This window comes from Musca autumnalis, unplaced genomic scaffold (genome assembly GCF_047663935.1).
Source record: "Musca autumnalis isolate F117 unplaced genomic scaffold, ASM4766393v1 scaffold_9, whole genome shotgun sequence".
In the NCBI taxonomy this organism is placed as follows: Eukaryota; Metazoa; Arthropoda; class Insecta; order Diptera; family Muscidae; genus Musca; species Musca autumnalis.
In genome coordinates, this window is record NW_027412450.1 from 832,379 (window position 1) to 845,998 (window position 13,620).

Here is a 13,620-nt window from a genome sequence, read left to right on the forward strand (position 1 = left end):
ATTCTTAGCACCCTCGTTTGGCCGGAGATTGAGTGCCGTGTGTTTTGGTTTGTATTGTTCATATTGTATGATTTTCAAGGGAGATTACTTCAGTGGTTTCCCGTTGCCTTCTGAAGGGTTTAAAGTTTTCCATCTAGTTTTCAGCCGCTCCCCATGGAGTTCAGACGCTGTTTGCTGCCGCTTTACTTAAAGACAGACGCAGCAACCTGTTGGTCCGCGGGACGTATTTGATTTCCGTCCTACCACCCATATCTGGGAAGCATTCCCCTATCCGCCACCTGGGGACGCGCCCTATAGGGGTTACAGCTCTACTAAAGCTACACGCTGAAACTTTCATACGAAACTTTCCCATTATTAATTGTAGAGTACGAGTAGTTATTGTATAGCTGTTTTTGGAACATGGCCATATGGGCTAGGTTACTGTGTTTGTGAAATAAATTAAAATTAAAAAGATTAAATTATCGAGATCCATACTAAAGTGATTTTATGAAATTACTGTATTGGGGAACCCGATCTATAAACGCCAAAATAGTGGGAAAGTTTCGTATGAAATTTTCAGCGTGTGGCTTTAGAGTAAAGAAACAGGCCACCGTGTCGCCGTCACAATTCGAACGGCTGACAACTTTTTCTAATGAAGTCGATCGGCGTTGTGAAATCAAATCGACCGACCGATCTGTTTGTCGTCTGCTTCAATTTTCAAGTCTGTGGCTTTGTTGATCAACTGTCGGAGAACGCGCCCATTGCGTTTTTTTAAATTCAACGAAAATGTCTAGAATATCTTCAACTAAAATATCAGATAATCAATATAAGTTTCAATTCCGAACAACGCTATATTACTTTGATGAACATGGGCATAATGAACCACCAAAACAATTTTATTCTGATTCAATTGCAATTAATAGTACCAATGGCAGAACTGATTGGAAATTGGTGGTAGTACAAGATTATTTCGATAATTATGAAGGATCTGAAAAGTTCGACATTTACATAAAGTTGCTCTCAACCAGCGACAAGGACGAATTATTTCAAGTTACGATATCCAGAGAAAACAAAATTTTCACTAAAAAGATAACAACAGACATAAATAGTAAAATGCGTTTAATGTCTTATGATATTGTATATAATTATGAAGATGATGATAATGGATATAAAGAAGGTGACGATATAGACCACGATATTAAGGTTGATATAAAACCTTTGTACAATACTGTAACATGCCTCAGCCTTACGAAGTATTTTACCAACATTTTTGCCAGTAAAGAATTTTGCGATGTAACTCTTGTTGCACAAGATGGAAGTGAATTGAAAGCCCACAAATTAATATTATGTGCCCACAGTGAAGTATTTGCTGCCATGTTTCGCAGTAACTTCGAAGAAAGTAAAACGAATCGTATACGGATTGATGATATGGATGCTGAAGTAATTGAGGAAATGTTAAAATTTTTGTACACGGGTGGTGATATATCGGGAAAATTTGCAGAAGAGCTCTTTATTGCTGCTAACAAATACTCGATATTGGATTTGCAAACAATGTGTGAAAATATTTTAATTAATACAATGATGGTTGCTACAGTTGCTGATACCCTTTTGTTGGCCGATCGTCACACTAATGACCGTCTGAAAACCAAGGCAGTTCAGTTTATAGTAAACCATATTAAAACCGTCACAGGAACGGAAGGCTGGAAAAAGTTATGTCAAACTGATCATGACTTGTCTAGGCTAGTTTTGGACAAAACCGAAAGAACTGCGAAAAGACGGTGGTATAGTAGTATTAGCAGCATAGAATCATACTCACGGTATAGTAGCAGCATAGAATCCTACGCACGGGATAGTCGTATGGATAGTAATAGCAGCATAGATAGTAATAGTAGTAGCAACGGATTGCCGAATCTATAGTACATATATATCAATGTGTGTGTTCTACCCCACGTCAAGCTGAAATTTTTCTCTTTTATTCAAACCAACAAAAATATACTCTGAATACTTTTTTTATGTTTTTTTTTTGTGAACTTCCTATTTTAGACAACATATATGTTTGAACTAAGTAATGGACTATAAAAAATGTATATTAATTTTCCATTGAAAACTCTGTTTTGTAAAAATGAATATATATCACATTATTCATAAAAATGAACCAATTCGAAATATGAGAAGTAGCATTTTAATATATATCAATGCTGAGGAGGCATGTTTTCTACCCCACATCACGCTGAAAATTTTCTCTTTATTGAAACTAACAAAAATATCACACTCTGAATACTTTATGTTTATTAATAATATTTTTCGTGAACAACCTATTTTAGACAGCACATGTACCTATATGTTTAAACTAATTAATGGACTATAAAAATGTATATTAATTTTCCATTGAAAACTCTGTTTTGTATAAATAAATATCACATGATTCATAAAAATCAACCGATTCCAAATATGAGAAGTATCATTTGGGACATTGTCAATTATTTTATGCAGTGTATAATTTAGATATGGTGTAGTGGGATTCCCCAACTAATTTTTCAGTTACCAACAAAATTAAAACGCAATATTATGAATGAAAATTATCGGGTATGTTCTGAGAAACACTTCACCTCTCACTTCACGACTCAAGCATTTTGTTCACCCAATTTACTCTTATTTTTTGCGAACTTCTTAGGGCTAAGATTCATTAGGGTATCTAAAAAGAAGAGTACACCCTAGTCCGTCCATAAAATACTCGAAAACTAATCGTAAAGTGTTTGAACAAAATGCTTGAGGCGTGAAGAGAGAGGTGAAGTGCGTCACAAAACATACCCGTATAAATAAAAGCTGAAATCACTTTCGCAATCGGTAGAGTTTAGCGATTACCTAATTATTGTCGCTAACTTACAGGAAGCAACAATTTATTGACACTTAAAAATGTCTTCTTATTCTGGCGTTAATTAATTACAGAATCGTACTACTGATCGTCTATTAAGACACCCTCTCTATGAAGATCGCCTTATTTCCGTCTATAAAGATTCCCGCCAGATCGTCTATATTTAGTATACAATATCTCCCTTTATATATGTATTTCAAGTTTTATTTTATTCTATATTTGTTTTCCACAAAAATAATAATCAGCCTTATTACGGTTGGCGTAGTCGTATCCAAAATTGCAAGTTGACGTGTCGAAACGACTGATTGGTATTATGAATATATTCGTCCTTAAAAGCTAAAATATCAAGTTTAAAAGAATTCTTCTGGTAAAAAAAAAAAATTAATAGATCATGTTTAAGCCATGATACAATAAGACATCTTATGTTACCAAAAACGGCAGTTGCTGCTACCTTCTTATTGTGTCATTTTTTAAGCTTTTAATCCAGAAGAAAAACCAACCCCACAGTTTTTACAATCAAAATAATTGTTTGGCGTAGACGTTTTTGCAGTCATTGGCGTAATCGCTGTCGTATCACGATAAATTTAGGACAGCGACAATTCAGAATTAATGGGTCGATTCCGTATTGCGAGGCGAGTCACGTCGCCTCGTCTATCGTCTCTGTGACAAAATTTAAAAAATGCACTACGTAAATCGATAGCAAATAATCGTCGATAGCAAGTTATCGGTGATGTAGCGGAGCGATTTTTGTTTTGATTTCAATAAATTAGAAAAAAAAAATATCAGAACAAGTTGTACACAAAAGTTATAGTTTTCTAAAGGGCTGTTTACACCATCTATCAATGTCATATGAGCTGTCATTTCTTTCACCCATTCGACATTCTCTATGTTTGTCAAAATTGACGTAATCCATACAACTTTCAATTTGTGCGTTCATACCTACAAGTGTTATTTTCGTATGACATAACCTATAAATATAAAAACAGCTGTTTTTGTCATTGTTTACATTTATTGTTGAGTTTCAAATTTGCGCAAATTTTAATTTTGGTTAAAGGAAAATGAATATCTAGCATGTTTGTTGTGGTAGAATAGGTTTTTGGGGTTATAGAGGCATTTATGTTTATGCCACAAAGCAATCATTTCGAAAGAAGCGACCAATCGATCTGAAAATTACATCATAAACACTCTTTGTTTACTTTTCTAAATATTTAAATATACATAACTTCCATTTTATTTTTTAAAAGATTTTGTTATTCTTTTTTTTTTTTTTTTTTTGAGAATGCCAGAAAACAGCTGATAAATTTATGTTTACATACAAGAATGCTGTATCAAATAGAGCGCTCCCTAAATGAAAAATTTACATATGAGTTGCCAAATCATTTTGATAGATGAAAATTTTCATAGTGGTCACACTATGTGTACGACATTCACAGGTAGAAAATTTGACATCTCATACGACATTGATAGATGGTGTAAACAACCCTTAAAATGATAAGCTTAGTGCATGGTACAATAAGAAAGGTAGATGCCTCAGCCCAGCTGATCGAATCTAAAACGTCAAAAAACTAGGAATTCGCCATGAAAAATCAAAACAAAAAACCATATGATTCGGTAAGAAAGAGATAGCATGTCTACACTTTATAGACAAACACAAGCGATAAAAAGAGACAACAAGAGACCATTTGGCGAATATTTTGACAGTTTACATTACAAAAAAAGTTGCTTTGTTGTAGCAATTCGCCGATGCATCTACCTTTCTAATTGTACCATGGCTCAGTGGAACTATTTTTTGCTGACAGTGAAGAAGATATAGTTAACGTAGCATCTATCAGACGACACTTAAGAGATAAATCTAATCCTTTAGAATTGTCATCAGTATTGCGAGTTTGTTTGGTTTCCAACATTCATCAAAATAATTGTTAATTTTTTAGATTTAAAGCCTATTTTCGGCTTCCAAAAGACGCTGTTATTTATTTATATAGTAGAGGCATTAAAATAGCTGTAAAAACCCACAGATCAACAGCAATACAGCAACTCCTTAAAGTGAGAGCTGCTTTAAGATTGTTTGCAGAAGGAAGCTTTCAAAAATCCCATGGCAATGTCTTTAACCTCGGGATGGCTCAGCCTACATTGTCAATGGTATTAAGCGAAGTTCTGGAGATAATAGAGGAAAAACTTTGTAAAATTTGGATTGATTCCAAATTAGCAGAAGAGGAAAAGGGTCAAAATAAAAACTATTTTTATTCAAAAACAAATTTCCCGGGCGTTGTCGGTTGCATTGATGGAACACACGTACATATAATGGGACCAAAGGAAGATGTTCGCCATTTATGTCTGAATAGAAGAGGATATTTTATTTTAAACATTTTGTTGGCAAGTACGTTGTCAATGTCTACTTCATTTTGAGGTTTTTCATTTTTTACCTCAGCAGATTGTCTAATTTCACTGTTATTATCATCCCATGTCTCTTGTATTCGCTAGATCGCTCCTGCAGGATTTGGAACCAAATTAATTTGCAGTATGTCTGCTACCGCTTGCTCCATCGACGACAAAGATATTTCTTGTGATGGTCCACCTCCTGTAGCTGTAATTTTCTTCTTATTTTATAAAGGGATTTTTTTTATAAAGGGATTTGACTTTTCATATTCGATCAGCTGGTGTGATACCACTACCTGGTAGTTCTGCCATGGTTTGGATTTAAAATGAGTCCATACTCTGTGCCATTCATCTGGTGTACGCACACAACTATTTAATTGCTCCGCAACATTCTTCCACATCTCTTCAAAAGTGGCTTTAGTTTCGCCAAAAAGTCTGACTCCACGGGCTACGTTTGGGTGGGCTTCTATTTTTTAAGCGTCATTTTAAATTGCTGTTTTGCAGTAGTTTTTACCAATATAAGTACTGAAACACCGTAAAAAAACGTATATAATACAAAGACATAGAACTGTATATTCACATCTTTGTATAATATTGTTACGAATGTAACTGATAGGTTTAAGTTAGTTTAGTTTAATTTCCGTTAATTTAAAAATTTGAATTGTAACGTAAAGTTTTTATTACGCAGTTACTTTATTTAAGCAACAACAACTACCATGTAGAACTCTCTTCATTATTCTAGATGTTACTTTACCTTTCATTAATGTGCTTTTATTTTGTTTTGCCATAATCATGTAATTATTGTTTAGTTTGTTACTTCTTTGCACTTGTTTGTTGTTGTTACGTCATTACTGTGCTTGTCGTCCAATTGTATTCCCCCATGTATGTATGTGAGTATGGTTGTTCGCTTAGTGCGAATGTGCGTCTGTGTGTTCGCTGCACAGATTCGAGATGTTGCCATATGTGTTCTGGAGGACTCTAGAACAGGGAGACTTTGGGGTATAAAATACCGGGGAAATGGCAATGACGGAGTAGTTGTGTTTTAAGCGTTGAACTGAACAGATCGGTAAAAGAGTAGCTGCGTGCTAACTAGAGACTTGCTGTTTGCTTTGTAATTAAAGTCGGTTCTGAATAAGTGTAATAAAGTAAATAAAGCATTGTAGAAGCGTAATCTAAAACGAACCCTGTTTTATTTGGTACAAATCGTACTGGGGAATAAAACAACGTCTACACGGAGATTAGTTAAACCTAATTCCGTAACAATATTAAATAAATTCAGTTAAAATAAATGAAAATGTTACTTACTTTTCAATTTTTCGTTGTTATTCATTTGCAAAAATGCACGGCGACAGCTAATTTGTTGTCGCCGGAAAATGCATTTTATGGCGACTTTTGCCACACGTAAGGGAAAAATTGCAACTGGCAACACGACTCGCGTCGCAATACGGAATCGATCCATTAAATAAAGCTGACATCACTGTTGCTATCGATAGAGCTTACAAGGCGTTTACACCAGACAGTTTGTCTTCAAATACAACTCTGATGTACTAACCCATACATACATTTGTCGGCTGTCTTCCAGCTGTCCATTATTTTTTCAAAGACAGTCGGGTTAACAAATTTTTGACATTTCTGTAAAAATAAGGGAGATAATTATTGAAATGTGTTGAGAACAAAAGAACAAGAACAAAAAACAAAATATGTGAACGTAAAATAAAAGGAAATCGATGATTTTCGTTTATAATTTTACAAGTGGTTTTGCAGTTGTCTGGACGCCTACGTCACACAGGCATGTTTTGGGATTTTGACGCACAGTGGGGAAACATAGACCTAAAGTTGCTCAATACTCAAAATATGAAAATCGTTTTTTATGAAAAAAATTTTGATAAACGGCAACCAGACTCTTTTCTACATTTGCTATAACCATCCTCGACTTTGTAAGATAAACCATGGTACAATTACTTAGGTAGAAACATCGGCGAATTGCTACAACAAAGCAACTTTTTTTGTAATGTAAACTGTCAAAATTTTCGCCGAATTGTTTCTTGTTGTCTCTTTTTATCACTTGTGTTTGTACAGTGAAGTGAACACATGCTATCTCTTACTTACCGAATCATATGGTTGTTTGTTTTGATTTTTCATAGCGAATTCCTAGTTTTTTGACGTTTTAGATTCGATCAGCTGGGCTGAGGCATCTACCTAAGTAATTGTACCATGAGATAAACCAATCCAATGCAGCAGTCGATTTAACTCAGTCATACTGAAAACAAAAAGTAAATTTTCGAAAACTAAGAAATTAGATGAACATTAAAATGACATTATTTTCGCGAAAATTTATATTTTTCAAGGTTTATTGTTTTTGTACAGTCTCCGAACAAGATTAGCATTTAAAATTTTCAGATTGATTTTACATCTTTGCTCTTTAATAATGGTGATACATATCCTCTTTATAAAAATTTTTTATGATAATTTCTAAGATTGCTACAATTTCAATAGTGAAAAAGTCTATTTCCCCGCCGTTTCCCGACCATAGTTTCTGCTAATGTTTTATGCGCTTGAGTCTCAAATATAAGATTCAATCATAAAAAATTGCGCATATTTGCGCCATTCCGAAAAAATCTAATTTTTCTCAACTAAAATATGAAATATTTTTATATGGAATTGAAAGGTTTACTCACACTAAATTTTGTTCCGCCTTATAACCGGGACTCTTATTTATCAGACTAAACCAACACCTATCAAATATGTCTGCATTATTCAGAAACATTCACGGCTTTTCTCATGTGAATTGAGAAAAAATTAATTTTAGTAAGTTTCAAAAACTAAAATTTGGAATGAAATATATGTATATGGGACTGTATATACATCTGTACCGATTAGTTTGAAAATTGTCTCAATGTTTTTTTAGGCTAGTTCTTTGCATGTGTCAAATTTCAGTGATTTTCATCCAAATCTGGACCGATTTTCATTATTTTCTATAGGATTAATCCTTGTACAGAAGATATGCTTTGTGCAAAATTTGATATCAATCCGACTATAAATAAGTGTTGCAGTCGGAGAACTTACTAGAAGCCTGGTTAGTTCCTTTTGAGAGCACACCAAAGACGTTTGGGTTATTTCTTATAATGGTTTATTGTGAATTCAGTTTTACAGGTTGATATGAAATAAAGCTTATGGTAATGACAAATTAATTGTTGATTGGTATGATGATGGAAGTACGAATTCAGTATTGGTGAATTGAAAAGGTGATGAAAGATGATGAAATTTGATGAAAGAGTTAGTGAGTTGGTAGGTAGGCTTCAAAATTGTATGAACGCACGGCTTCTCTTCTCCCGAACAACTGGCAAAAATTCAAATGATGAAATAGATTTTGACATTTACATGTCAAAGATGATTAGTTATTTTCAACGGCGGTAATGTTACCCCTAATCGGCGGCAACATTCCCCCCTCCGTAAGCGGGTCCAGTTCTCCCGCCTTACCTTTCTCCCTATTGCCGACGTCCAACACAGCTATCTTGGAAACAGGGCGGTGTACAATGCCATTCTTAGTCTGGACCGTGGCACGTCTGACTTGACCATCCTTCGCAACGATACGGTCTATTACAACTCCTCTAAGCCAGCAGTTTCTAGGTTGGTGCTCGTCCACAATGAGAACCACATCTCCTATGTCAACTGGTTTCTGTCTCTCAAACCATTTACTTCGTCTTGTAATTATAGGTGCGTATTCTTTCAGCCACCGCTCCCAGAAACGATTTGCGAACGCCTGGACTTGGTTCCATTTCTCTCGTAGATTGGTATCCTTCGTAAAAATTGGTTTGAAACCCGTAGATGAGCCAAGCAGCAGGTGATTGGGGGTTAAGGCTTCATCGTCCTCTGACTCTAGGGATACAAACGTTAATGGTCTTGAATTTATTATAAATTCCACTTCAATTAATGCGCTTCTCAATGTCTCGTCATTAAACTTATTATTCGGATAGGCTTGATGTAGCACGGTCTTCACTGATCTCACAAGCCTCTCCCATGCTCCACCCATATGTGGAGCTGCCGGAGGATTGAAGTACCATTTAATGTCGTCGAAACTCCTTGCTAATTCGCTTTCGCTGAGCCTTTGAAGTTCTTCTCGTAAAATCCTTTCTGTGGCCTTAAAGTTGGTGCCGTTATCGCTATAGATTACCCTTGGGTAACCACGTCGTCCAATGAAATTCCTTAGGCACATTATACATGATGTCGTATCTAGGCTATGAGCGACCTCCAAATGTATGGCTCGCGTTGTCATGCAGGTGAATATTACACCCCATCTCTTCTCTGATCTTCATCCAAATGTTACTATCATGGGACCGAAGAAGTCGATGCCGGTATAGGTGAAGGGCTTTTCGTAGGCTCCTAGCCTACCTTTAGGAAGAGACCCCATTAAGGGTATCTTGGGCGATGCTGTTGTTATCTTGCAATGTTGACAGTTCTTCCTCACTGTTTTGTATAAAACTCGCAATTTCGGTATGTGGTACAGACCCTTAAGAGAGTTGATGACGGTTTCGTGCGAAACATGGTGGTACTTCTCGTGGTAGTGCTTGATGATCAACGAAGTTACTTTGTGCTTCGGTGGTAACACAATGACATCTACATAACCTCTCAAATGTTCGGTGCGACCATGTATCTTGATGAGACCATCCATTTCGTCTAGAAATATATCTAAACCTCTTAGTGGTGAATCACTTTCAATACGCTTACCTCTCTTCAGGTTGTAAATTTCTATGGGAAATACATCTAACTGGGCTTGCTTTAATAGAACTGTTTTTGCTTGACATATCATCTCATGGGAAACTTCGTCTGGTTTTCTTTCTCCTCTGGATGACGCCCTCAGTTTCTTCATATACAGAAACCATTTTGCAGTGGCTCTGTACAGTCTTCTCCAATCAGAAAAATAGTCGATATTAATAGTAGTTGTATGCTCCTTAGTGTGCACCTCCAAATAGTATGTTCTAATTTCTGTTGTGTCCGCTGTTCCACGTCCTTACATCGTGGCCAATTGTCTTCACTCTGTAACAGGAAATCTGGTCCGGAAAGCCACAATTCGGTGTTTGCTTTCGGGTTATCTTTCGTGGCTAAGTCCGCTGGATTATGTTTACTTGGCACCCATCTCCATTGTCTTGCGTGTGAGTTTTCTAGAATCTCGCCGACACGGTGCATAACGAAGGGACGAAACTTTCTTGGGTCCATGCGTAGCCAATGCAGTACGGTCTTAGAATCACTCCAATAAATGCAAGAGTCCACAGGAATACGATCAATTTCTTTGATTTTCGATGCGAGACGAACACCTAGTACTGCAGCCTGCAATTCGAGCCTTGGTATGGATACTGGTTTTAGTGGTGATACCTTGCTTTTGGCCATCACCAGGGCTATTGAAACTTGATCTCGTTTTTTGATTCTCAAATAACATATTGCTGCATAACCAAATTCTCCTGCATCCACGAATACGTGCAATTGTACCTCGTCCGCTTCTTGAAGATGGTCGGAATAGCAACGGGGAATTTCTAGTGCGGTTATAAGCGGTAATTTTCTTTTCCATTTCTCCCACTTCTCAGCTAGGTCTCTGTTCAATGGTTCATCCCATTCGATTCCGGAACGCCATATCTCTTGGAATAGTATCTTCAAATCTATTGTATATAAAGATGCGAATCCCAGTGGATCGTATATGGACATCAGTACCTTTAACACTTCTCTCTTGGTAGGTATTATTTCTTGGTCCAATATTCTTCGTTCCAACTTTGGGAATTTAAAAATATACTGGAATACGTCCTTACTAGGATCCCAATGAACTCCTAGAATCTTTTCAGTACAGCCCAGCTCTCTTGGGTTCTGAGTGGAACTCTTGTTTTCGTGCAGATGGTCCAGTACAGCTTGTGAGTTGGATGACCAGTTTCTAATCTTAAAACCGGCTGAAGCATGTATTTGCGAAATTTGATCAGCTAAACGTTTGGCATCCTCCTCGTCGTCTACGCTGTCTATCAGATCGTCGACGTAGTGATACTTCTTTATAGCTTCCACTGCTCTCGGATATTTACCCCCGAAACGATCAGCATTTTTGTTTCTTATGAAATGTGCAATACATGGTGCAGCATTCAGGCCGAATGTCAATGCTTCCATTACGTAATGTCCAGGCTCTGGCTCACCCTCATTCCACCACAGAAATCGCTGCGCATGATAGTCTTCATTTCTAATTCGTATTTGGTGGAACATTTCGGCTATGTCTCCACATATAGCGACTTTGCCGACTCTAAACGTCAAGAGAATATCTAATAAAGATGTTAGAAGATCCGGACCGGCGAGCAGGAAGTCGTTGAGTGAAACTCCATTCGTCTTGGCTGCTGCGTCCCACACTAATCTGGCTCTATCAGGCTTGTTTGGATTGCAGGTAATGAAGATAGGTAAATACCAAACACGAGACTCACTTCCGCCTATTTCGTCTTCATTCAGCTTACGTGCATATCCTTTTTCTATTAGATTGTTAAACTCTTTCGTTACCTTTATTTTTAAATCACTGTCTTTATCCATTTTCTTCCGTAGACATACTGCTCTCTTATATGCAGTCCCATAACTATCTGGCAATGTTACTTCTTCACTACGCCATGGTAAACCCACTTCAAATCTGCCATCTATGTATTTCGAGGTGGCATCAAGTACTGAAAGAGCCTTTTCATCTTCTGTTGAGTGGATAGTCTTACTGGGTGACGATTCAAGTGCATACATTCTATTCACTGCTTCATGTATCTTCTCGTACTTCCCCTCACACTCACACAAATGGATATTTACCTGGTAGTCTTTTGAGTTTGTGTTTACGTTGCCTTGTACAGCCCAGCCTAAACGTGTCTTCGTGGCAATGGGACAGTCCCAGGGACCTTCACATATCTTCAATGGAACAGCCAAATTCCAATTGTCCGCTCCAATTAGTATTGTTGGTTTCACCTTTTTATATGATGACAATGGAATCGATGATAAATACGGGTATTTTGCTTTTATCGAATCCGCGTCCAGTGACTGCAGCGGTAGCGACAGATTCCTTACTGTATGGACACCCTTCAACTTAAACAGGGGCTTGGTTCCTGGATGGGATACACTTACACTTTCTACGTACAATGACTCCACCGTTCGCTTTGTTTCTCCTGTCCACTTCAGGCATATTGTTTCTTCTTTGCCGCGTAGATTCATTGCGTTGAATATGTCTTCTTCCATCAATGTTACTGATGAACCTTCGTCCAGGAATGCATATGTGTCTATATATTTACCTTCTGCATGTACTCGAATTGGTAATATTCGGAAAATACTTGCATCGTTTTGTACTTGATGAGAATGTACATTTCCAACATTTGCTTATCTTTTCTGTTCACGATCGTTCATGTTCGTTGTGGCCGCCGCCGCCGCCTCATGAAGTAGTGGATGATGTTTTTCTTTACATCCATTAATTCCACACTCTCTGTCGACGAAGCATTTTCGACGATGTGATCCTAAGCATCTTGTACATACTCGATGTTCACGAACAATTGCCCACTTTCTTTGGCTGGACAATTTTCCAAACAATGAACACTTTGACAGCTTATGTCCTACACTCTTGCATGAAAAACATTTCATATTTACTGGTGTGTCCTCTGTATGTGTGTTCAACGTCACATTCTTCTTTGAGAACACTGGGGTGGCTACTTGAGACGCAGCCATTGCTATAGTGTACAGCCATTCACTAAAACTCTTCAATACTGGTACACCTATCGGCTTCTGCGTCATCGCCCACTGTAGTTTGTAATTATTCGACAATTTGTCCAACAACTCTCTTACCAACATTGGATTGTTGAGATGTGCCTCCAGTTGGCATGCTTCTATAGTCGAGCAAATGTTTCTCACACACATTGCAAAATCAATTATCGCTTCCAGCTTATCCTTTGGTGGTGGCATTTGTCGAGCCTTGTCTATCATGCGATCCAATATTAGTTCTGGCCTTCCAAAATACATTCGTAACGTGTCAATTATTTCCGGCACCATTTGTGGCAGTAACAGTTTGTTACGAACCATTTCCCTTGCTCTTCCTTTCAGGCACTGCTGCAAACGAATCAAATTCTCTGCGTTTGAATATCCACCTATGGAAGTACTGTTTTCGTAACTGCTTATAAAAATGGGCCACTCTTCTGGATCTCCATTAAATGGGGGTAACTCTTTTGGTAGTATCTGCCTTGCAGATAATTGTTGTGGTGTTGGCTGATTAATTGTAACATTATTACTTGGGAATACAACTTGCTGAAACGACAAAACATTATTATTAAGTTGAGCATTTGGTGACTCGCCGTGTTGCTGCATGATTTCATATTTTCTTTGTAGAAACTGTTGGTTTAATTTTCTTTCTT

The 13,620-nt window shown here is 37.1% G+C and overlaps 2 protein-coding genes across 2 annotated transcripts; both read right to left on the bottom strand.

Moving 5' to 3' along the window:
- Positions 1-8,624: 8,624 nt before the first annotated feature.
- LOC141388247 (uncharacterized) lies at positions 8,625-9,446 on the bottom strand. Its single transcript, XM_073958268.1, has one exon. The coding sequence runs from the start codon at positions 9,444-9,446 to the stop codon at positions 8,625-8,627; it is 822 nt and encodes a 273-aa protein (XP_073814369.1).
- A 96-nt stretch (positions 9,447-9,542) lies between these two features.
- On the bottom strand, positions 9,543-12,436 carry LOC141388248 (uncharacterized). The gene is made up of 2 exons (XM_073958269.1): positions 10,194-12,436; positions 9,543-10,137 (listed from the first exon to the last, which is right to left on the bottom strand). The coding sequence occupies exons 1-2, from the start codon at positions 12,434-12,436 to the stop codon at positions 9,543-9,545; spliced, it is 2,838 nt and encodes a 945-aa protein (XP_073814370.1).
- Positions 12,437-13,620: the final 1,184 nt, after the last annotated feature.